The sequence below is a fragment of the Oryx dammah genome, unplaced genomic scaffold (assembly GCF_014754425.2).
Source record: "Oryx dammah isolate SB20612 unplaced genomic scaffold, SCBI_Odam_1.1 HiC_scaffold_9, whole genome shotgun sequence".
Classification (NCBI taxonomy): Eukaryota; Metazoa; Chordata; class Mammalia; order Artiodactyla; family Bovidae; genus Oryx; species Oryx dammah.
Window position 1 is genome coordinate 44962810 of NW_024070193.1, and position 25175 is coordinate 44987984.

Genomic DNA, 25175 nt, shown 5'->3' on the forward strand with positions numbered 1-25175 from the left:
AGCTCAATTTATTTGTAACCCTTAAAATTATTTCCTTTTATTCTAAATTTTAGTTTAATTGGCATGTTTTTTTCAAACCACTGCTTTATTAACATGTGATTGACCAGGAGATTTTTGTGGAAACTAATGCCTGTGGTGTTCATACGTCTCTGGTCAATAATATGTTAAGGGATGAGACAGAGGGAGAAGAGATAAACTTTTCGTGTTTTTATAGTGATCAACTACTTTTATCTCTCTTTGTTTTAATTGGTTCTCCTAACATTTTCCTGTTGCTTTTTACCCTGTCCACTTCCCTGAGATTCAGCCTTTCACACCCTGCTCCCTCGCTTGACTGATCATGTGGGCGAGCAGAGGCCCAGGCCAGCTGTGATGGCGGCAGCTCCCAGTCCTGCCCTGTGCACGCATCTCCGTGCGCCTGGCAGAGACTCTGCTCGGGAGAGCAGTGTGCTGGGGTCCTGGGCACCGTGCCTCTCAGCTTCTGGCAGCCACTCACCAGGGTTAGGGCCTGAAGACCCTGAAAGAAATCATCATCGTTTTTTGGCTGTTTTTTGGAGGGGGGGCAGGTATAGTTGATGTACAGTGTTGTCTTAGTTTCAGGTGTACAGCAAAGTAAATCAGTTACACGTTAACATATATCCACTCTTTTTTAGATGCTTTTCCCATATTGGCCATTACAAAGTAGACTTCCCTGTGCTATGCAGTAGGTCCTTATTATTCAGCTGTTTTTTACATATTAATAGTATGTATATGTCAGTCCTAATCTTCCAATGTATCCCTCCCCACCTCTTACCCCTGGTAACCATACATTTATTTGCTACCTCTGTAACTCTATTTCTGTTTTGTATATAAGTTCATTTGTAATCTTTTTTTTTTTGGATTCCATGTATAAGCAGTATCCCGTGTTGTTTTTCTCTGACCTACTTCACTAAGTATGACAGTGTCTAGGGCCATCCATGTTGCTGCAAACGGCATTGTTTCGTTCTTTTTGTGGCTGAGTAATATTCCATTGTATGTTTGTACTACATCTTCTTTATCCATTCATATGTCAGTGGACACTTAGCTTGCTTATGTGTCTTGACTACTGTGAATAGCTCCTGCACCATTCCTGTTCTTTCTACCCAGAAGCAGTCACTGCTACCAGTTTCTGGTTTGGGTTCCCTGTGTATTCATCATTATAACTTTCAGTAATATACTTCCTTTTCTGATCTATCAACTTAGACAATATTGGTTGCTATAAAAGAATTATTTAGCCCACTTAACTCATCTCCCACTTTATCCTCTCAATTTTTATTATAGTATTATTTTATAAGTTATTATAGAGATTGTGTTACAGCTTTAAAAATTTCATTAAAAGATATGTCTCTTAACATGTGAACTTTAGGCAATACTGTGTCTTCTCCTTGAATATGAGGCTATTAACTTAAGTAATCTTTCTTTGGCTTCCACTACCCTCTTCTCTCCCAATTTTTGCTGGCTCCTTTATTATTTTTAAACTCTATAATTATAATTGGCTATGACATTGTACAGGAGACAGGGATCAAGACCATCCCCATGAAAAAGAAATGCAAAAAAGCAAAATGGCTATCTGGGGAGGCCTTACAAATAGCTGTGAAAAGAAGAGAGGCAAAACGCAAAGGAGAAAAGGAAAGATATAAGCATCTGAATGCAGAGTTCCAGAGAATAGCAAGAAGAGATAAGAAAGCCTTCTTCAGCAATCAGTGCAAAGAAATAGAGGAAAATAACAGAATGGGAAAGACTAGCGATCTCTTCAAGAAAATTAGTGATACCAAGGGGACATTTCATGCAAAGATGGGCTCGATAAAGGACAGAAATGGTCTGGACCTAACAGAAGCAGAAGATATTAAGAGGAGGTGGTAAGAATACACAGAAGAACTGTACAAAAAAGATCTTAACGACCCAGATAACCATGATGGTGTGATCAATCACCTAGAGCCAGACATCCTGGAATGAGTCAAGTGGGCCTTGGAAAGCATCGCTACGAACAAAGCTAGTGGAGGTGATGGGATTCCAGTTGAGCTATTTCAAATCCTGAAAGATGATGCTGTGAAAGTGCTGCACTCAATATGCCAGCAAATTTGGACAACTCTGCAGTGGCCACAGGACTGGAAAAGGTCAGTTTTCATTCCAATCCCAAAGAAAGGCAATGCCAAAGAATGCTCAAACTACTGCACAGTTGCACTCATCTCACATGCTAGTAAAGTAATGCTCAAAATTCTCCAAGCCAGGCTTCAGCAATACGTGAACCATGAACTTCCTGATGTTCAAGCTGGTTTTAGAAAAGGCAGAGGAACCAGAGATCAAATTGCCAACATCCGCTGGATCGTGGAAAAAGCAAGAGAGTTCCAGAAACACATCTATTTCTGCTTGATTGACTATGCCAAAGCCTTTGACTGTGTGGATCACAATAAACTGTGGAAAATTCTGAGAGAGATGGGAATACCAGACCACCTGACCTGCCTCTTGAGAAACCTATATGCAGGTCAGGAAGCAACAGTTAGAACTGGACATGGAACAACAGACTTGTTCCAAATAGGAAAAGGAGTACGTCAAGGCTGTATATTGTCACCCTGCTTATTTAACTTCTGTGCAGAGTACATCATGAGAAACGCTGGACTGGGAGAAACACAAGCTGGAATCAAGATTGCCGGGAGAAATATCAATAACCTCAGATATGCAGATGACACCACCCTTATGGCAGAAAGTGAAGAGGAACTAAAAAGCCTCTTGATGAAAGTGAAAGAGGAGAGTGAAAAAGTTGGCTTAAAGCTCAGCATTCAGAAAATGAAGATCATGGCATCCGATCCCATCACTTCATGGGAAATAGATGGGGGAACAGTGGAAACAGTGTCAGACTTAATTTTTTTGGGCTCTAAAATCACTGCAGATGGTTATTGCAGTCATAAAATTAAAAGACGCTTACTCCTTGGAAGAAAAGTGATGACCAACCTAGATAGCATATTCAAAAGCAGAGACATTACTTTGCCGACTAAGGTCCATCTAGTCAAGGCTATGGTTTTTCTTGTGGTCATGTATGGATGTGAGAGTTGGACTGTGAAGAAGGCTGAGCACCGAAGAATTGATGCTTTTGAACTGTGGTGTTGGAGAAGACTCTTGAGAGTCTCTTGGACTGCAAGGAGATCCAACCAGTCCATTCTGAAGGAGATCAGCCCTGGGATTTCTTTGGAAGGAATGATGCTAAAGCTGAAACTCCAGTACTTTGGCCACCTCATGCAAAGAGTTGACTCATTGGAAAAGACTCTGATGCTGGGAGGGATTGGGGGCAGGAGGAGAAGGGGACGACTGAGGATGAGATGGCTGGATGGCATCACGGACTCGATGGACATGAGTCTGAGTGAACTCTGGGAGATGGTGATGGACAGGGAGGCCTGGCGTGCTGCAATTCATGGGGTCGCAAAGAGTCAGACACGACTGAGCGACTGAACTGAACTGAACTGAAGCATTCAACTCCAAAGGGTCGTTGCCTGTTTTCTTTTAGTCTCTTGTAAGTCACAGTCAGATGCTGCTGTTTCTTGTTCTCCATGTTGTCCTCTTAGATTCCATTTTTGTTTTCCTAGAGTAACTCCTTGAATAATTTTTGTTTTTCATGCAGCACTTGTGGACAGTGAACTTCGAGTCCTTAAGTGCTCCGCAGCTATCTGCTTTTGTCCTCAAGGGTTAACTCTGCTTCTTCATCTTGCTCTTTGCATTGATGGTCCTCAGTCTTGTAGACCTCTGGTGGCTGGGATGGTGAGACAGGAGCTGCCGTGGCTTCCCTCTGCCAGCGTGGGTGTGCAGGTCTGTTCCCCAGAAGGGTTCTCCTGGTAGGGGATTCTACATGAGCAGAGTCCCGGAAGGCTCAGGAGCAGGGAACAGACTGGCCACCTGAGGATTTGACTGCACTTACTCTGTCTGAAGAACTTGAGTGTCTGCCATCCTGGACATCAGCACTGGACATCCTTGTTTGGCTTTTTCTTAGCAGGGGGAGAGGGGAACCATTGGGATTTTTGGCCTTTGAGTCTTTTAACTGTGCATAAAGAGCCTAACATAAAATTTGGCATCTTAACCATTTTTAAGTGTGCAGTACAGTGATGTTAACAGTATGCATGTTTTGTAAAATAGATCTCTGTAGAGCTTTTTTAGTTTGCTAAATTGAAACTCTCTGCCTTCTTTTTAAAAGACTGAGTAATAATCCCCCATATATATGCACCACATTTTCTTTATCCATTCATCCACTCATGGATATTTAGGTTGCTTCTGTCCCTTGGCTATTGCAGTGATTAGTGCTGCACTGAACACGGATATGCAAATATCTCTTCAACACCCTGTTTTCTTTTCTTCTGGAATATGTACCTCGAAGTGGGATTCCTGGATCATATTGTAATTCTGTTTTTAACTTCCATACTGTGTTCTATAGCAGCTGCCTACTTTGGCGAGGATTTCCAGTAACACGTTGAACAGAAGGAGTGGGAGAGGTCATCCTTTCCCTGTTCATGATCTTTGAGGAAATGCTTTCAGCTTTTCACCATTGGGTGATGTTAGCTGTAGGATTTTCATATCTGGCCGTTACTATGTTTAGGTACTTTCCTTATTTTCTTTTTATTGATTGAGTACAATCAATATGATATATGATAAATATATCATGAAAAAGAGTTGAATTTTGTCAAATGCTTTTTTCTTTCAGTTGAAATGATCATTTCCCCCTTCATTCTGTTGCTGTGTTATATTACATTGATTTCCTTTCATATGTTGTACTATCCTTGTATTCCAGAAATAAAAACTACTTGGCTAAAAATAAAGGCATATAATCCTTTCAGTGTGCTGCTAAACTCACTTTGCTAGCATTTTGTTGAGGATTTTGGCATCAGTATTTATCAGGAATATTAGTCTACAGTTTTCTTGCAGTATGTTTGTCTGGTTTGGGTATTAAAGTAATGCTGACTTCAGAGAATGAATTTGCAAGTGTTTGTTTATCTTGAGTTTTTGGGGGACAATTTGAGAAGGATTGGTGTTCATTTCTCTTTATGTATTTGGTAGAATTCTTTAGTAAAGCCATCTGGTTCTGGGCTTTTCTTTGCTGGGAAGTTTTTTTGATCACTGATTAAGTCTTTTTACTAGTTCTATATTTGTTCAGGCTTTTTAAATTTCTTCGTGATTCAGTCTTTGTTGGTTTTATGTTTTTAGAAGTTGATCCATTTTTTCCCTCTAGATTCTTTGGTATCTAACTGTTCGTGGTAGTTTCTTATAATCCTTTTTATTTCTGGCATCAGTTATAGTGTCTCCTCTTTCATTTCTTATTTTTGTTATTTGAGCTTTTCTTCTTTGTTAGTCAAACTAAAAGTTTGTTGATTTGTTGGTCTTTTCAAAAAACCAACTCTTAGTTTCATTGATTTTTTTTTCCTATTGCCTTCTATTTTCTAATTCATTTGTTTCTGCTCTAATCTTTATTATTTCCTTCCTTCTGATAACTTTGGATTTAGTTTGGTCTTCTCTTTCTAGTTCCTTGAGCCATAAAGTGGGTTGTTGATTTGAGATATTTCCCCTTTCAATGAAAGCATTTAAGACTATAAATTTCCCTATTAGTTCTGCTTTTGCGGAATCCCATAAGTGTTGGTATATTGTATTTTCATTTATCTCAAAATTTTTTCTAATTTCTCTTGTGATTTCTTCTTTGGCCCATTCTTGGTTGTTGAAGAGTGTGCTATTTAATTTTCACTTAACATTTGTTCACTTTTCAGCTTTCCTTTTGCTGTTGATTTCTAGACTCATTCCACTGTTGTCTAAAAAGATAATCGATAGAATTTCATTTTTCTTAAATTTGTTAAGATGTGTTTTGTGGCCCAACAGGCGATCTATCCTGGAGAGCATTCCACGTGTGCTTTAGAAGAATGTGTGTTCCGCTCTTGCTGAGCAGAGTGTTCCGCCCACCTGAGGTCCAGTTGGTCTACATGTTGTTCAGGCCCTCTCATTTTCTTTGCTCTAATGTCTTGTTACTCTAACCCTTACTGAGAGCAGAGTATTTAAATCGCCCACTATTATTATGTTACTGCCTACTTTTTCTTTCAGTTTGGTCAATTTTTGCATCGTATATGCGGGTACTATGATGTGAACAATATATAATGATTGTTTCTGGTGAATTGACCCTTTATATTTGTATAATGCCCTTCTTTGTCTATCTCAGTCTTTAAAATCTATTTTGTAAGTATGGCCACCTATTTTTTTGTTTGTTTGTCTTTGTTCGTTTTGCTTGTTACCACTTGCATGGAGAATCTTTCTCTGTCCTTTCACTTTCATCATTTGTGTTCTTATATCTAAAGTGAGACACTTAGAGCTAGCTTGTAGTTGGATCTTTTTTATCCCACTCAGCTTCTCTATGTCTTTTGATCGGGGAATGTCTGCTTACCTTTAAAGTAATTACGTGTGGTAGCAAAATTATTATTGCAATCTTATTCATTGTTTTCTGTGTAGTTACAGTTATTTTGTCCTTTTCCTCTCTTGATGTACTCCTTTGTGTTTTGCTGACTTTTTTGGTAGCATCTTGGTTTGATTTCTTTCTCATTTTTCTTTTATCTATTTTCTATAGGTATTTCTTTGTGGTTAACATGGAGAATACATAAAAAATCTTATAATAGTCTATTCTAAAAATGATAAAACTTCAATCATGTACAAAATCTCTACTCTTTTATGTTTCCCCTCATTACACAATTTTATAGGTGTAGTTATTTTAATGAATTTATTCTTTAAATTCTACACCAGAGTCAAAAGTGATACACCATTACTGTATACTGTTTTTGTCAGTGTATTTGTCAATGTAACCTTCACCAGAAAATTTATATTTTTATATACTATCATGTTGCTGTCTAGCATTCTTTCATTTTAACTTGATGGACTCTCTTTAGCATTGCCTGTAAGGAAGATGTTGGTGATGAATTCCCTTAGCTTTTGTTTAGCTGGAAAGGTCTTATTTCTCTATCATTTTTGAAAGATAGTTTTGCAGGATATAGTATTCTTGGTTGGCAGGTTTTTACTTTCAGCCCTTTAAATATGTCATTTTATTCCCTTTTGGCCTGTATTTTTTTCTGCTAAGAACTCTGATAATCTTATGGGATCTTCCTTGAACATGACATGTGTCTTGCTACCTTCAAGAATCTCTCTTTGTCCTTTGATAGTTTTATTACAGTGTATCTCAGTATCAGATTCTTTGGGTTCATCCTAGTTGAAGTCTTTTAAATTTCTTGAGTCTGGATGTCCATTTTATTCCTCAGATTTGGAAAGTTTTTGACCGTTATTTCTTCAAATAAGCTCTCTGCCTTTCTCGCTGTCCTCTTTCTGAGATTCCCACGATGCATATTTTGTTCTGCTTGCTGATGTACATTGTTGTTCAGTCTCTCAGTCGTGTCCAACTCTTTGCAACCCTATGGACTGTAGCACGCCAGACTTCCCCATCCTTCACCATCTCCCAGAACTTGCTCAAACTCATGTCCATTGAGTCAGTGATGCCATTCAACCACCTCATCCTCTGTTGTCCCCTTCTCCTTCTGCCTTCAGTCTTTCCCAGCATCAGGGTCTTTTCCAGTGAGTTGGCTCTTCGCATCAGGTGGACAAAATATTGGAGCTTCAGCATCAGTCTTTCTAATGAATATTCAGAATTGATTTCCTTTAGAATTGACTGGTTTGATCTCCTGCTGTCCAAGGGACTCTCAGGAGTCTTCTCCAGCACCACAGTTTGAAAGCATTTTTTTGGCATTCAGCCTTCTTTATGGTCCAACTGCCCATCCATACATGACTGCTGGAAAAACCGTAGCTTTGACTTGACGGCCCTTTGTTGACAAAGTAATGTCTCTGCTTTTTAATATGCTGTCTATGTTTGTCATAACTTCTCTTCCAAGGAACAAGTATCTTTTAATTTTGTGACTTCGGTCACCATCTGCAGTGATTTTGGAGCCCATGAAAATAAAGTCTTTCCCTGTTTCCATTGTTTCCTCATCTATTTCCCATGCAGTGATGGGACCAGATGCCATGATCTTAGTTTTTTGAATGTTGAGTTTTAAGCCAGTTTTTTCACTCTCCTCTTTCACTTTAATCAAGAAGCTCTTTAGTTCCTCTTTGCTTTCATTCTTCACTGCCATAAGGGTGCTGTCATCTGCATATCTGAGGTTATCGATACTTCTCCTTGCAGTCTTGATACCAGCTTGTGCTTCATCCAGCCTGGCATTTCGCATGATGTACTCTGCATGTAAGTTAAGTAAGGTGACAATATACAGCCTTGACATAATTCCTTTCCCAATTCTGAACCAGTCTTTTGTTCCATGTCCAGTTCTAACTGTTGCTTCTTGACCTGCATACAGATTTCTCAGGAGGCAGGTAAGGTGGTCTCTTATTCCCATCTCTTAAAGTTGTTAAAAAAGAAAAAGAAAAAGAATTGTTCAGTTTGTTGTAATCCACAGTCAAAGGCTTTAGTGTAGTCAGTGAAGCAGAAGTAGATGTTTTTCTGGAATTTTCATGCTTTTTCTATGATCTAATGAATGTTGGAAATTTGATCTCTGGTTCCTCTGCCTCTTCAAAATCCAGATTGTACATCTGGAAGTTCTTGGTTCACACTGTTGAAGCCTGGTTTGGAGAATATGAAACCTGGCTGATGTACATTAAGTATCATTTTTTGGTAAATACTTATTTGCTTTATTTTTGGCTGCATCAGATCCTAGTTGAGGCACATGGGATCTTCATTGCAGCATGCAGGCTTTCATTGTAGCATACGCGCTTCTTTCTGGTTGTGTTACGTGGGCTTATCAGTTGTGGTGTGTGGGCTTATGCACCATGGCATAAGGGATCTTAGTTTCCCAACCAGAGAAAGAACTTGCATCCCCTGCATTGGAAGGTGGATTCTCAATCACTGAACCACCTAGGAAGTCCCTCCACTGAGTATCTTAAGCTTTCTTCATCTTTCTTCTTTCTTTTTTGCTCCTCTGACTCAGTAATTTCAGATAACCTGTCTTAGGGTTCATGGTTATTTTCTTCTCCTTGAGCAAGTTTGATATTGAACCCATCTAGTGAACTTCTCAATTTAGTTATTGCATTCTTCAGCTCCAGAATTGGTTTAGTTCTCTATTTTTTTAATAGTTTCTATCTCTTTGTTGATATTTTCACTTTGTTTATTCATCATTTTCCTGATTGTGATTAGTTTTTTATCTGTGTTCTCTTGTAATTCATTAAGCTTAAGATGATTGTTTTGCATTCTTTGTCATATATACATTTCTGTTTCTTTTGGGTCTTTTTTGAGATTTATTATTTTTCTTTATTGTGTCATATTTCCCTGTTTGTGTTCTTGTTAAATTTTGCTGAGATTTGGGCACTTGAAAAAACAGCCACCTCTCCCAATATTTACAGACTAGCTTTGTACAGGCAGAGACTTCCATTAGTCGGCCCAGCTAGAGATTCTGGGAATGTCTCAAACCTTTTCTGGAGATGGCGTCTTTGCTGGATTTGTTCATATAGTTTCCCAGTTAGAGAAGTCTGCTTTTTATCTTTTGAAAAAAGGGTTTGTAATCTCTTGCTCCCTCTGGTGTCTAACTTTAGTATTGCAGCTTCTCTGGTATTTTCAACAATCTCTCTCGTTCTCATTGCCCCCGCCCCCGCCCCGGCCAGGCACGCGAAGTATGAAGGATCCTCTCCAGTGCTCTGAGTCTAGTGAGACAGTAACCAGTTCCTAGGGAAGTCCTTCGATAAGATGGAACATTGAACATTGAATGTATGTTTCATTTCTCTACTCTTGAAGGAGAAGCCAAGAGTGGATATTTTCTCCCACTTGTGCCAAGTCTTTAGTAGGAGTCTGGTATGACCTTGGTCTCACCTTTCCTGGGCCTGGCAACCCCACCCAAGGAGCTCTCCCAGAAGACAACATGTTTTCTTTAAAGCGCACGTCTTTGGCTTTAGTTCCACAGTAGAACTTGCGGTTTTTCTGTTACCAGGTGGCACTCTGCATCTTGAACCAGCCTCACAGGGTGGCATGAGAAAGGCCCTCCTATGGCCCCAGGTTTTCTGAAGCCAATTCTTCAATGCATTCACTTTGGTGCTAACTCCCTGCCCCAATCCTTTCCTTTTGTGAGGCTGAATCCCACATTGGTTTTCTTCTCAGTCTCCCTTGGGAGGACCTGCCTTTGTCTCAGGAGACTTGAGCAGCACTTTCCACTCTATAAGACCTATATCCAGAAGTTCTGGCAAATTCTCTTGCTTTCCAGTCTTGTTCTTTTTAGATTTTATGTTTTGTCATTTCAGGAGACCCTGGGGAGGTAGGATAAGACATGTGCATGCTTGATCTACCATTTTAAAATGAAAATCCCTGATTTTTTTCCCTTAAGGGCTTGATTCAGTAATTTTTTCAGTCTCAGTTTCGTTAATCATTCATTAATTGGCACTTGGCAGTTAATTTATCTGATGATGAGGAGAGGATGCTTTTTTGAAGGACTTTCTTTTATTCAGTGGGCTCTGAATGAAAAGAGGTAACCTGGCAGACCTATCTCTGTAGAAATCAAATTAGCTTTACAGAGTTCCAAGAATTTATCTCTATTTGCATTTTCTATTTCGGCAGAGACAGGGTTTGGGGCACACTGCTACAAACACAGCTGCTACTGACGATCATATTATGAATTTTCTAGTTTTTATAAAAATAGTTCCACTTGCTCACTGTGCACCCGGCTACTAGACTCCCAAGAGTCGTACAGCCCTGCAGTGACCACAGGTGAGTGACGCAGTGATGGCAGTACTTGACCGCTGGTGCCAGATAGCACGTAGCTTCTGAGTGCCAACTTTCTCCGGTCCTCCTGGTCCTTTTCCGTTTCCCGGCTAAGACACGCTATAATCACTATTTGAAGCGTGTTGTTATGGGTCGCCAACTTCTTTGTATTGGTTAGTTTCAGCATTCTACCCATCTCCCCACCCTACCCCTCACTTTTTGTTTTCTCCTTTACTTTGTTTAGAATAAAGTTTGTGAATTTCACTTTAAAGGAAGATAGTTGGCAAAGAATCACAATCATGGCCCACAAAATGTCTTCTCTTTTCACAGACAGGCTATGAAAATCCAGCCCAGCTATTCATTTTGAGGGTGTTCTTCTTCAAATCTGAGCAGATTTGTATTTTATCTTAGGCTTTCTTTTATTTATGAAAACAAGTAAAAATAGCTAAAATGTTTTCTTACAATTTTTTTCCTCTGTTCAGTTAGCATAAAATAGTTCCCAGCCTTGAAACACATTTTCTGTGGGAAAAATATAAATGAGATTTTAAAAATTGATCTTTTGAAACACAGTGCTAAAAATGTTATTTAGATTTCTAGGTTAGACTACAAAATCTATCATGATGCTCATCTTAAATTCTGGATCCTGGTATAAGAACTCAATAAGAAGAAAGTGGGGTCTAATTTGTCCTTTGCTGATCATTCAGACAATGTTGGTTCCTCTCTGCTTTTCTCTCTCTCTTTTTCTATTTATTTTTCCAATAAGGAATGATTTGCTTTTCCCTCTTCCCCACAATGAATTTTTTAAACTTCTTATTTTATATTGAAATATAAACGATGAACAGTGTTGTGATAGTTCCGGGTGGACAGCAAAGGGACTCAGCTGTACATGTACATGTAGCCATTCTTCCCCAAACTCCCCTCCATCCAGGCTGCCACATAACCGTCTCTGCTTCTCTTTACCCCTCTTCCTTGAAGCTGGTTCCCTGTGTTGAACCTATTGTGGTGGTGCCTTCCCCATCTCACTTCCTAGTACTCTTGGTTTGGTGGGTGGGGGAGTATACAGTGAGAGAGAATGTTTGCTGTGCTGTGCTTAGTCACACTTAGTTGTACTTAGGCCGACTCTTTGAAACCCCATGGACAGTAGTTCGCCAGTCTCCTCTGTCTGTGAGGATTTTCTAGGCAAGAATACTGGAGTGGATTGCCATGCCCTTCTCCAGAGGGTGTCCCCAACCCAGGGATCAAACCCAGGTCTCCCACTTTGCTGGCAGATTCTTTACCAGCTGAGCCACCAGGGAAGCCCAGAATGTCTGCTAACTCCAGCCAATTAAATTAATTTGTGAATGGTGATGCTTCTTAACCCTCCCAGAGTATTTTCACTTTTTAAAGATGATACACATTAATCTAAATAAATCTATAATAGGTGGAACTTCTGAAACTGTAGCCAAGTGGGGGAATAATCGATGTTCAGAAGATTTTGAGATAAGGTGAAAGACGGCCACCAACAAAGCAATCTGGCCCTGCAGCAGTGCACTCTGTGTTTTTGCAGGCTGTACGAATGCACAGTGATTGCTGTCTCCAGCTTCCTGGGCTCGAGATTAAAAGCCAGACTCTCTGAGCTACAGGTTATGTGGTTTGGGTCTGTTTACTGGGCATGCGGGCAGTGGTGACCAGGTGGGTTAGGAGCCGGGTGGGGCCCGTGTAGTTCATCTGTTTCATGAGGAGTAGAATCCCTGTGTTCTTTTCCACATAAGTATTTTTTCCTGTACAAAAATAATGCATGTCTGTTAAAGACTAAAGATAAAGAGATCACCCAAAGTGCCACCATCCAAACGAACTTTCATTATGGAGATATTGATATTTTTTCCAATCTAGCTAAAAGAGTTGGCATTTTTATTTTGTTCTTTGAGACACTTTTTCCCCCCTGCTGAGGACTGTGATTACCTGTTTTGAGAAAAGGATACTTACTGATGATTTGCAATTCTGTGAAAGAAAAGTGAGGAACCTACATGTGATTCTTACCTGTCCGTCCTCGTTTTAAGTATTAAATTGCATAGTCTAAGCAATAACTGTCTTTTAAATTTCTGTGGTCTCAGATGTGTTCCCTTCCATGCTGTTGGCACTCATGGGTCACCCATCCCTCCTCTCCAGGGACCGTGCAGACCCCCTGTTTATGGCCAGCCTTCACCTGGCACTCATCCTGGCTCTGTTCCCTGGGGCTTCTTCCAGGATCTTCAGCTTTGGCCATTCTCTCCTCTGCCCCCAAAGCATCTCTCATGTTGAGGACTTACATCTTTAAAGAGCAAACACGGGGCCAGCCCAGGTCTCCCTCCAGATGGGCCATCAGCCCTCAGCCCTCCTTGGCAGGCAGACTCACTGAAGCCTGTCGCTGGTCCCTCCCTCCTCCAGCCTCGCCTGCCAGGCTCTTCTCAGCCCTCTGAGTCCTGCCTCCCACCAGGGTCACCAGAGGCTGCTGCTGGGTACCCCCACATGTTCCTCCTCAGGCTTCATGTAAACTTGACCTTCCCACACCCACCTTGACTGGCTTCTTTCTCTCCGCTTTGCGTGCGTCTTTCCAGAGCCTCCTGGTTTCTGTCTGGCGCCCCTGCTGCGGCTCAGCTTCTTGCTGACCCCTCCCCTCTGCCTTGTCATTCATGTTTCGGTCCCTCTTCCATCCTCCGCCATCGTCCCGCTGCGTCTCGTCTGCTCTCCCTCACCGCGCAGCCTTGGGCAGCTCGTCCACTCCCCTGGCTTCATTGCCCACTTGCACACACAGCAGCGATCCCAGGTCTCTGCCTCCAGCCCTCCCACGAACTTGAGCCCCGTCTGTCACACCGCGTGCTGATGTCTGTCTGCATTTAGACACTCCCCCAGATAGCTAAAAATGTGTAGCCCGTGCAGACCCCTCCTCCCCTTCACCTGCCCCTCGTCCTGGGCTTGTCATTTGAGTGCAGGAGTCAAGGGGACCTGGTGAGTCTTCTGCTGACAAGCCCCCCAGTGATTCTTGGAGCTGCAGCCGCACTGCTCTCCCACACACTCCAGTCTCCCTGCTGACTTGCCTGCACTTGCACACTTGTTCACTCCCCCCACCACAGACAGAGAAGTCCGATGGAGTCATCTGCATTCATGCCTTCAGTGCCGCCTCACTCCTCTGCTAGGTTATGCAGCCCCTATGTCACTTGGCTTCCTGTTGCCTCTGAAGCCCCTCTCTCCTCAGCAACCCCAGCCCTTTGTGTGTGTCAGCCCCCTTCTCCTTGCCAAGATAATTCCTTCTCATCCATGGGTCTCTGCTCAAACTCACTTCCTTCAGGGAACCCTCTCTGACCTAGTGAAAGTTGGGATTCCTGCTGGTCCAGGTGGCCCTGGTCCCAGTGTAGCCCCGCAGCAATACTCCCACGTGGCAACGTGGTGGCCTGTCTTTACCCATCTCCCCACCTAGACTGGGAACCAGAACATCTGCTCTTTTGCTTCAGTGTTAAGGACACTAGTCATGAACAGAGGGAATGCACCCAGGGCTGCTTCCCTTCTGGCTTTTGGTGGTGCCGGGGGCCAGTGAAGAATGCTCGGCTGTGTGGCTTGTGGAGGCTCTTCAAGAGCATGACCCTGGAGCTGTTCCATGAGAAGTTAAAAGCTTGAAGTAAGTAGGTCTACTGGGAACCTATGCTGAAAATATAATTCCAAAGAAAATGATTTCTGTGCATATGGGCTTTTAAAAGCATTTTTTCTAATAGGATATTTTTAGGAAAGTAAACTGTAGAGTTGTTGTTCAGTTGCTAAGTCATGTCCAACTCTTTGTGACCCCATGGACTGCAGCACACCAGGCTTCCCTGTCCATCACCAACTCCTGTAGCTTGCTCAAACTCATGTCCATTGAGTCTGTGATGCCATCCAACCATCTCATCCTCTGCTGCCCTCTGCTCCTGCCTTCAGTCTTTCCCAGCGTCAGGGTCTTTTCTAGTGAGTCAGCTCTTCACATCAGGTGGCCAAAGTACTGGAGCTTCAGCATCTGCCCAATATTCAGGGTTGAATTCCTTTAGGTTTGATCTTCTTGAAGTCCAAGGGACTCTCAAGAGCTTTCTCCAATTCGAAAGCAGCAAATCTTTGGTGTTCAACCTTCTTTACTGCCCTACTCTCACATCCATACATGACTTCTGGAAAAACCATAGCTTTGACTATAGGGACCTTCGTCAGCAAAGTGATATCTCTGCTTTTAATATACTGTCTAGGTTTGTCATAGCTTTTCTTTCAAGGAGCAAGCATCTCTTAATTTCATGGCTGCAGTCAGAGTTCACAGTGATTTTGGGGGTCCAAAAAAATAAAGTCTGTTACTGTTTCCATTTTTACCCTATCTATATGCCATGAAGTGAAGGGACCAGATTGCCATGATCTTAATTTTTTGAGGTGAGTTTTAAGCCACCTTTTTCACTCTCCTCTTTCACTTTCATCGAGGCTCTTTCGTTCCTGTTCGCTTTCTGCCATTAAGGTGGTGTCATCTGCATATCTGAGGTTATTGATATTTCTCCCAGCAATCTTGATTCCTGCTTATGATTCGTCCAGCCTGGCATTTCACATCATGAACTCTGCGTATTAGTTAAATAAGCAAACTGACAATATACAGCCTTGACATACTCCTTCCCAATTTTGAACCAGTCCTTTGTTCCATGTCCGGTTCTAACTGTTGCTTCTGCAAACATGTTTCTCAGGAGGCAGGTAAGGTGGTCTGGTATTCTCATCTCTTTCAGAACTGTCTACAATTTGTTGTGATTCATACAGTCAAAGATTTAGCTTAGTCAGTGAAGCAAAAGTAGATGTTTTTCTGAAATTCTCTTGATTTTTCTGTAATCCAACAGACGTTGGCAGTTTGATCTCTAATTCCTCTGCCTTTTCAAAATCCAGCTTGTACATCTGGAAGTTCTCAGTCCATGTACTGTTGAAGCCTCAGTTCAGTTCAGTCTGACTGTGACCCCATGGACTACAGCACTCCAGGCCTCCCTGTCCATCACCAACTCCCAGAGCTTACTGAAACTCACATCCATTGAGTTGGTGATGCCATCCAACCATCTCCTCCTCTGTCATCCCCTTCTCTGCCTTCAGTCTTTCTCAGCATCAGGGTCTTTTCCAATGAGTCAGTTCTTCACATCAAGTGGCCAAAGTATTGGAGTTTCAGCTTCAGCATCAGTCCTTCCAATGAATATTCAGGACTGATTTCCCTTAGGATGGACTGGTTGGATCTCCTTTCAGTCCAAGGAACTCTCAAGAGTCTTCTCCAACACCACAGTTCAAAAGCATCAATTCTTCAGTGCTCAGCTTTCTTTATAGTCCAACTCTCACATCCATACATGACTATTGGAAGAACCATAGCTCTGACTAGATGGACCTTTGTTGGCAAAGTAATGTCTCTGCTTTTTAATATGCTGTCTAGGTTGGTCATAGCTTTACAGTATGAAAAGACAAAAAGATAGGACATTTTGAAGCCTAGCCTGAAGGATTTTGAACATTATCTTGCTAGCATGTGAAAGGAGTGCAATTGTGCAGTAGTTTGAACATTCTTTGGCATTGCCCTTCTTTGGGCTTGGAATGAAAACTGACCTCGTCCAGTCCTTTGGCCGCTGCTGAGTTTTCCATGTTTGCTGACACATTGAGTGCAGCACTTTCACAGCATCATCTTTTAGGATTTGAAATCTCTCGACTGGAATTCCATCATCTCCACTAGCTTTGTTTGTAGTAATACTTTCTAAGGCCCACTTGACTTCATGCTCCAAAACGTCTGGCTCTAGGTGAGTGACTACACCATCATGTTTATCTGAGTCATTAAGACCTTTTCTGTTTAGTTCTTCTGTTTATTCTTGCCACCTCTTCTTCATCTCTTCTGCTTCTGTTAAGTCCATACCATTTCTGTACTTTATTGTGCCCATCTTTATGTGGAATATTCCCTTGATATCTCTAATTTTCCTGAAGAGATCTTTAGTCTTTCCCATTCTATTGTTTTCCTGTTTCTTTGCATTTTTCACTTAGGAAGGCTTTCTTATCTCTCCTTGCATTGTCCATTTAAGAAAGCTGTCTTATCTCTCCTTGCTATTCTTTGGAACTCTGCATTCAGATGGGTATATCTTTCCCTTTCTCCTTTGAGTGATTCACTATAGAGAACCCAAAGGTTGTTGCTATGTAAGTGTTAACCATGTTAAAATGACCTCCCGTTTTAGCTAGTATTATCTAATCAATATCAAGTTCTTTTCAATTCAAGAGAGTTTTATGGACATTTCATATGGAAACCCGGAGAAGGCGATGGCACCCCACTCCAGTACTCTTGCCTATAGAATCCCATGGATGGAGGAGCCTGGTGGGCTGCAGTCCATGGGGTCGCTAAAGAGTCAGACACGACTGAGCAACTTCACTTTCACTTTTCACTTTCATGCATTGGAGAAGGAAATGGCAACCCACTCCAGTGTTCTTGCCTGGAGAATCCCAGGGATGGGGGAGCCTGGTGGGCTGCCGTCCGTGGGGTTGCACAGAGTCAGACATGACTGAAGCGACTTAGCAGCAGAAGCAGCAGCATATGGAAACCATGAGGAGCAAGGTCTGTGGCAGCCTTTCCTGGTCTCCCAGTAGCTGGTCCTGGTTCCCAAAGAAGAGTTGACACATCTCACAAGTCCCTGTGTGCAAGAGAAAACCTCGGCAGGGTCTTCTTTCTCAGTAATTCCTACTGAGACTCCAAAGAAGAGAAAATGGGGACAGATTTGTTAGGAGAAATGGAACAGGGCCCATGCCTGGATCATCGTGGGGCTCTGGCAACCTGAGGGCACACCACGCCATTTATAGAAAATAAGGCGATTTCCTGTCTTAACTCTTCTGCTAAAGAGGTTAAGTCTTACATGAAATTATATCTCAGTAGTCCAGTGGAATGAAATAATGAGACAGTATAACTCTTTCTGAATTATTCATTTCTTATTTGTAGATTATATCCAGGTTCCTGTTAATTCACTTAGTTCAGAATTGCAACACATGATGTCATCTGTTTTATTTCCTTGTTTTCACATGGCAGACACCTAGTCAGTATCTTCCAATGCATACTTTGGTCATGACATTCACATTTTAAAGAAGACCCTTCGCTAGTCCACTCCAGACCTCCTGTTAATGCCAGGCAGTCCCTGGCCCGCCCTGGGCTTCTGCCGGTTTTCAAGTCTTTGTATTGAATTATTGCTTGTTCTGGTGTGATGCTGATTTCCTCCATTATTTCATCTCCTCCAGGAGATATCCACATGTTATTTATCCTTCATCCCTCATTTGAAAATATCACAGTAAAGAAATCACTTATTTTTTTTAACCGTCTTTTCTGCTAATTATTCAGTGCAATATATCTTATAGGCTGTTCCCTCTCCTTCACTGATTTTCTTCATGCCTAATACTTACCTTGAATTTTTGTTTTACAGCCTTTGATATTTACTAATTCATGCCATCATCAAAGAGGCAACTTTATTCTTACGACCATTCGGGTTTCTGTGGGTGCTGGCCCTGGGTCACAAGATGATGGCAGCATTAGAGAAACACTGAGTCGAGGCTGCATGTCTGAGCAGCAGGCTTAGCCAAGAAAGCGGTCCCTGCTGGCTTATTTCTGCAGAGAAAGAAGCATGATCACAAACCTCATATGATTATTTTAAAGAACCTCTATATGGTGTTGGTAGAGAAGAGAAATAAAATAGCTAGGTTCTAAGTTTCTCTTGTTATAAAGGGAGAGGACATATTCTACCTGTCTGTATTCTGCCTTACGATATATGGAGTCTGCAGCATAAAGTAGTACGTTAGGCAGTCAGCTCATCAATACTTATAGATTGTCATTTCATGAAAGGCACTGCACCAGACACTATTGGGGAAGCAGAGGATTCCAGGCCCCTGCTGTTTAAGGTGCATGCATGTTTCATGTAACTCAGCCTGAAGCACAGCACAGAGGAGGGTGTGGTTACACAAAGAAACATTTGACTGCACATGTGGCACCCTAAATACACTGGGAATTAAGACACAAGTAGAAAAATGCATTTTGTGGTAGACTTTTTAGAACAAACTTTATTTTTCATTGAGCCTAGCCATATCATTTTAAGGGAATAGCTGATTTTAAAAGAAGAAAGCAAAGTAAGTCAATAATGATTGAGTGGCCACAGTAGGGTAAATTAAATGTAAGTTATGGACCTAGTTGATCTGTGATTCATCACAGGCCAGTAGTTAGAAGTGACCCAAGATTAATGAGCAGGATCACAGTGCTAATTTGTCTCCTTGCCCACATGGTCCAGTGTGTCCCTGCAACGTGTGCTTTTTCTTTTCAGCACATGCTCCTGGCTTTGAAGTTCATCCTTGCATTTGCCATACCTGATAAGCCACGGCATATCCAGATGAAACTGGCCAGATTGGAATTTGAATCTTTGGAGGCACTCAAGCAGCAGGTAAGGGCAGCTGTCCTGAAAATAAGAATGTATTTCTTTAGCAAATGCCAGGAGACATAAATCAGAGAATTGCTGCTCAGCACTTCCTGCAACCTTGAAGTTAACCAGTTTAAGTAAGTATAGAAGGTTCCAGTTTATTTTCTTTATAATTTGTATTTGGATATAGTTGGCTAACAATGTTGCATTCGTTTCAGGTGCACAGCAAAGTGATTCAGTTATACACACACATGCATCTGTTCTTTCTCAAATTCTTTAAGTTCTTAGAGAATACTGAGCACACCTCCCTGTGCTACACAGTATAGGTCCCTGTTGGCTATGTATTTCAAATATAGTAATGAACATATTTCAGTCCCAAACTCCCTATTCACCCCTCCCCCCATACCTTTCCCTTTGGGACCCGTCAGTTTGTTTTCTATGGCTCTGAGTCTGTTTCTCATTTTTACAAATAAGTTCACTTGTGTCTTTTTTTTTTTTTTTAAGATTACACATATAAGTGATACCACATGAGATTTGTCTTTGTCTCGCTTACTTCACTCAGAATGATAATCTCCAGGTCAATCCATGTTGCTGCGAGTGGCATTATTTCATTCTTTTTAATGGCTAAGTAATATTCCATTGTGTATATGTACCGCAACTTCTTTATCCATTCATTTGTCAATGGATGTCTAGGTTGCTTCCATTCCTAGCTATTGTGAGTAGTGCTGCTATGAACATTGGGGTACATGTGTCTTTTTCAGTTGTGGTTTTCTCAGGGTATATGCCCAGCAGTGGGATTGTTGGGTCATGTGGTGATTTCATTCCTAGTTTTTAAAGGAATCTCCATAGCGTCTTCCATAGTGGCTGTATCATTTTGCATTCCCACCAACAGTGCAAGAGGGTTCCCTTTTCTCCACACCCTTTCCAGAATTTATTGTTTGTAGATTTTTCAATGATGGTCATTCTGACCCGTGTGAGGTAGTAATACCTCATTGTAGTTTTGACTTGCATGTCTCTAATGACGAGCAATGTTGAACACCTTTTCATGCATTTATTAGCCATCTGTATGTCTTCTTTGGAGAAATGTTTGTTTCAGCCTTCTGCATACTCATTGACTGGGTTGTTTGTTTTTCTGGTATTGAGCTGAATGAGCTGCTTATGTATTTTGGAGATTAATCCTTGGTCAGTTGTTTCATTTGCTATTATTTTCTCTCATTCTGAGGGTTGGCTAATAATCTGGTCTGATCAGTCAGACCAGAAGAAAATTTGAATATTTATCTTGAGACTACTGTTCATAGGAAATTTTAAAGTCTTCCGAAGTTTCCATTTTGTGCATAAAATTATTACAGCAAAGTATTAAAAAGTGATTGATAAAGACTTTCAAGCAAAAAAATATTTGATTAGGGTAAGATTCTTTGGAAGCAGTGAAAAGAAAATAGTACTTCAAGGAAGGAGAAAAGGAAAAACAAAATTTTTACTTATCATTGGGAGTATATTTGTGTCTCTTGAATGGATGGTAGTGGATATCACATCACTATAATGTTAAGCATTTCTTGGATATCTTTAAAAGAGTGACCTTAGAGTTTACTTTTATTATGTCAATATTCACAATATGCTAGAAAATATATTTTGCAGCTGTTTTAATTTACGATGAAATATTAGATGTCAGCTTAAAATTGTATGGGAGGGCATTTGGCACTCAAAACTTTTAGGGGTGATGTAAGCAGAAATTGTTTTAATTGAACAGCATTGTCAGTGGAAGAATTTTGGTAATTCAGGTTTCTCCACTGATTCCATTTCTAGTGAAGTTTTATAGACTGGGGCTGGCTGGCTGTGTACACACCTTTCCGCCAGGTCAAGGAGGTCTTATTTCATGTTATTAAGCTTTCTTCTCCTCTCACTTAGGATTTTACCCTGCCATGAATTTGTTCTAAAAAGCAAAGGGTCTTTCTCAATGCTGGAGATGACTAGCACATCTCATGTTACTAAACATATTTACCTGAAAGTCCTACTTCAGATCTGTCATATTTGCTTTGGAGGGATTGATGGATATTAGTGTTTACTATGAATGTGACTAAGTAATGTCCCCAATCCTCTCAGCTCCTGGATCCATCTTCAGATACTCCCTAGCTGACAGTAAAGCAAAGTCCAAGATGAGTTTAGTTTATGCTCATCTTCACTGGGAAGTGAAACATTAACCTAAAGTCTGTCTGTTTTTTTAAAAGATGAAAAATTCTAAGTGGTTTTAAGTCTCTCTGAGATCTTCTCTCCGGAGGACATAGACATGACTCTCTGATTGACGCCCCTCGGAAAACGTGATTTTGGTGTTGATTTTACTGTTAGGTCTCTGGTGGAACAGAGAAATCCAGGAGGTGTTAACTCTGTTTGTGTGTGCGTGCGCGTGCTCAGTTGTGTCCCACTCTTTGCAGTCCCACAGACTATAGCCCTCCAGGCTCCTCTGTCCTTTGGGATCTTTCTGACCCAAGGATTGAACCCCCATCTCCTGCGTCTCCTGCGTCAGCAGGATGGATTCTTTACCACTGAGCCACCTGGGAAGCCTCTTGACTCAGTATATGTATCAAATGCCTCCATAGAGTGTGTTCTGGCTTGCCCTGGAGGTGACAAAATTTGTGCAGATGCAGCTCCAGTGTCTTGGATCCAAGTAGGGAGAGAGCCACGTTGAGTACTTGTGGTTTCCTAGGGCCTTGACTGCAAACCCAGGAAAAGCATTCTTCCCCCCACCTCCCACCTCTGCTGGTTTACGTTAAAATTATAATCTGAGACTAAAAACCATCCAGACAACCTGGACAGAAGGTCCTCTCTTGCTCTCTTGTCTCTCTGGCCCAGGGCTTCGCTGTGTGGCTGACACCGCTGCCTGGGTCACCCAAGCTCACGCTGCTGCAGTTGGAGACAAAGATTTTCATCACGTTTCCTCGTTAGTCTCACTGTGCAGAGGTTCTAAAAGACCATAGGTGTGGAAGGTCACCCATTTTGTGCTTTTCAAAAACTAATTCAGTGGCATGTCTTTAGTTTACTTGCCCAACTAGTGTCGTTTCTAGGATATAGAGTTTTTCTTTTCTTTTTCACTCTGATGTTTACCTGTGTGTTTTGTAAACAAGTGGAGCTTCACCTCACTGGGCTGTTCCCGTGGACTAAAGGCAGAGAGGAGGGCTTCTGCCATATCTTCTGGTCAGTTGGGCCCTGATCAGAAGTGGAGTTATGGAAAACATGTTTAAGAATAAATCTCATTAATGCCTAGCCTGTCGCCAGACTCTTTCACTGTCAAGTGACCAGAAATTGACAACTGACTTGTCAATAGGAAAGATTATTCATGAATAATTATTATATTGTGTTTAATTTATATTTGAATTGCTACTTTTCACTTCCATTTCCATTTTATGGACAAAACATGATTGAGAAATTTAAGTCATTGGACAGTTCTTTTTTAATAAATTTTATTTATTTTATTTTTGACTGTGCTAGGTCTTCCTTGCTGCACAGACTCTAGTTGCAGAGAGCAGGGCCTACTCTGTAATTGTAGTGTGCGGGCTTCTCATTCCAGTGGCTTCTGTTGTTGTTGAGCACGGACGCTCAGGTGCACGGGCTTCAGTGGTTGCCGCATGTGGGCTCAGCGGTTGCAGCTCTCAGATTCTGGAGCACGGGCTCAATAGTTGTGGCACACAGGCTTCATTGCTCTGTAGAATGGTGGGTCTACATGGATCAGGGATCAAACCTGTGTCTCCTGCATTGGCAGGCAGATTCTTTACCACTGAGCCACCAGGGAAGCCCTGGAAAGTTCTTACATTGGGCTGTACATCTTGAAAGTAAAACTTTCAAAACTGCATGTGTTAAGAATTCCCTGGTGGTCCAGTGGTTAGGACTCCGAGCTTTCACTGCCTAGGGTTCAGCCCCTGGTAGGATAACTAAGGTCCTGAAAGCTGTGTGGCGTGGCAAAAACAAACAAACATATTTTTAGGCATCACACCATGAAGATTATGTTCCCCTAAATCTAAGGTGGACCCAGATTATCTACATTTAAAAGACCCTTCCTATTGCTCCAGGAACCCTCTCCTCAACCCTGGCCCTCAGCAAAGCAGGATCCCAAGTACCATCAGGTGAATGCTGCTGCTGCTGCTAAGTCGCTTCACTTGTGTCTGACTCTGTGCGACCCCATAGACGGCAGCCCACCAGGCTCCCCTGTCCCTGGGATTCTCCAGGCAAGAATACTGGAGAGAGTTGCCATTTCCTTCTCCAATGCATGAAAGTGAAAAGTGAAAGTGAAGTCACTCAGTCGTATCCTACTCTTAGCGACCCCATGGACTGCAGCCCACCAGGCTCCTCCGTCCATGGGATTTTCCAGGCAATAGTACTTGAGTGGGGTGCCATTGCCTTCTCCACAGGTGAATGTTGAGAAGGAGCAAATTCTGAGGCAGGTTCTGCCCCAGGAATAAGTCAGGTAGCATATTCACACCTCAGATTTTTGTTCTGTAAAATTAGAGGCTGGACGCTTGGGCCAGAACTGTGCATGTTTTAGCCAACACCCAAGTGATGCCAGTGTGGGAGGTGTGGACCCACCAGGGGACCCACTGTGCTCTATGGACCTGGCTGTTCCTCCAGCTCACGGGGCAGGGGTGCAGGGAGTGGGAGAGTGCGCGTGGAGAGGAAGGGCACCCAGAGCAGTTCTTTTCTCAGCATCAGATCGGAGACTGTGGCATTTCTAAATACATACGCAAATGAGACATACTTGAAGGTGAGAGGCAAACTGGGGAAAATCAAATTGTTTGCTTTGCAAAGGGCATCTTGAAATGATTAGACTTCAGTCGGTGAGACCTTTACAGAGAATTCTAGACAGTAAATATCAGCCTAGTGATGCCCTTTTATTTCTTTCAAATTGATGTTTTCAACTCTCAGTAATTTTTAAGATCCAGTTAAAAATAGAAGTCTTATCCAGGTACCATTTGCTCCCTGGCTGGCCTGGAGCACAAGGACACAACATCCTCAGTACAGTCATCCTTCTGGGCAGACCGCCCTCTCAGGAGCCGAGCGCCCACGGAAAACCCGGGAGCTGGTCCAGTGGAGCCTCTGAGAAAGAGAACAGCCTCAGAAATCAGTTGAAAGAACAAATAAGGACTTGAAGATGCCACGATGTGAATTATGGCCCTCCAGGGTTCTAACCAGATGTGAGACCTTGACCAGCTGGCCGTCTGGGCCAGCCTGCATGAAGTAACATTTTTGTTTTCTAGGATTAACTGTATTTAAGCCATTTCTGACAGGAGCTTCTGAACTTTACTTTCCCTGCCTGTTTGTGCTTTCAAGGTGTGGTAGCGAGATCTGCATTCTTAATGGGAAGTTAAGAGTTTCACAACATAGAATGAGGATGTTAAAGTATTTGACAATTGGATACATAATCACGTGTTGGTCTACCAACGTGTCGTTCAGAAGGAAATATTGAATCCAGATAAAGAATTGGCTGCTGAGGAACCAGCTGTGGAGGCAGTTGGTGCTGAAGCCTCCATCATTGGGGAGGGGACGGTCCATTTCCCTGGGCGCCGAGTCAGCCCCAGCTTCATGAGCCCAAGCAACCCAAAGGTAAACTGAAGTCCACAGTTCCAGCAGACCCCTCTGAGCTGGCTTCTCCCTCTCTCCCATGTCAGGAGTTTGTCTCACAGCCTCGTGCAGCTTCGGGACAAGTGGGTTGACCCCCTGTTTCAGAGTCTCCATAGACGGTCCTCCCACACACAAGCAGAATGGGGCAGCAGTGACACAGTGTGAGACGCCCGTGTGAAGCAGGGCAGTGGCAGGGAGATGCGCTTGGTGACGGAGGAGGACCACCTCAGGCTTGGGTGCCCTGACTCACCGGGCAAACCAGGAGTGAAACGGTTGGTGAAACGGTGCCATGAAACCAGAGGGAATAGCGAGTCAATTCCACCTTTGCAGCAGCCCCGCGTGTTTTCATGATAAGAGCACAGCCGGGCAGTGACGACGACCAAGGGTGGCAGCAGACAGCAAGCAGTGGG

General features: G+C 42.3%; 1 protein-coding gene across 4 annotated transcripts in view; it reads left to right on the forward strand.

The window, feature by feature from the left end:
* ANO10 (anoctamin 10) overlaps positions 1–25175 on the forward strand; it is a 218273-nt gene that overhangs the window by 142459 nt on the left and 50639 nt on the right. For 3 of the 4 annotated variants that reach the window (XM_040246099.1, XM_040246097.1, XM_040246100.1), the window contains exon 12: positions 19066–19182. The exons of the other annotated variant lie outside the window; for it this stretch is intronic. In XM_040246099.1, the coding sequence (XP_040102033.1) occupies positions 19066–19182 (117 nt within the window). The remainder of the gene's footprint in view (positions 1–19065; positions 19183–25175) is intronic. 4 annotated transcript variants of the gene reach the window in all.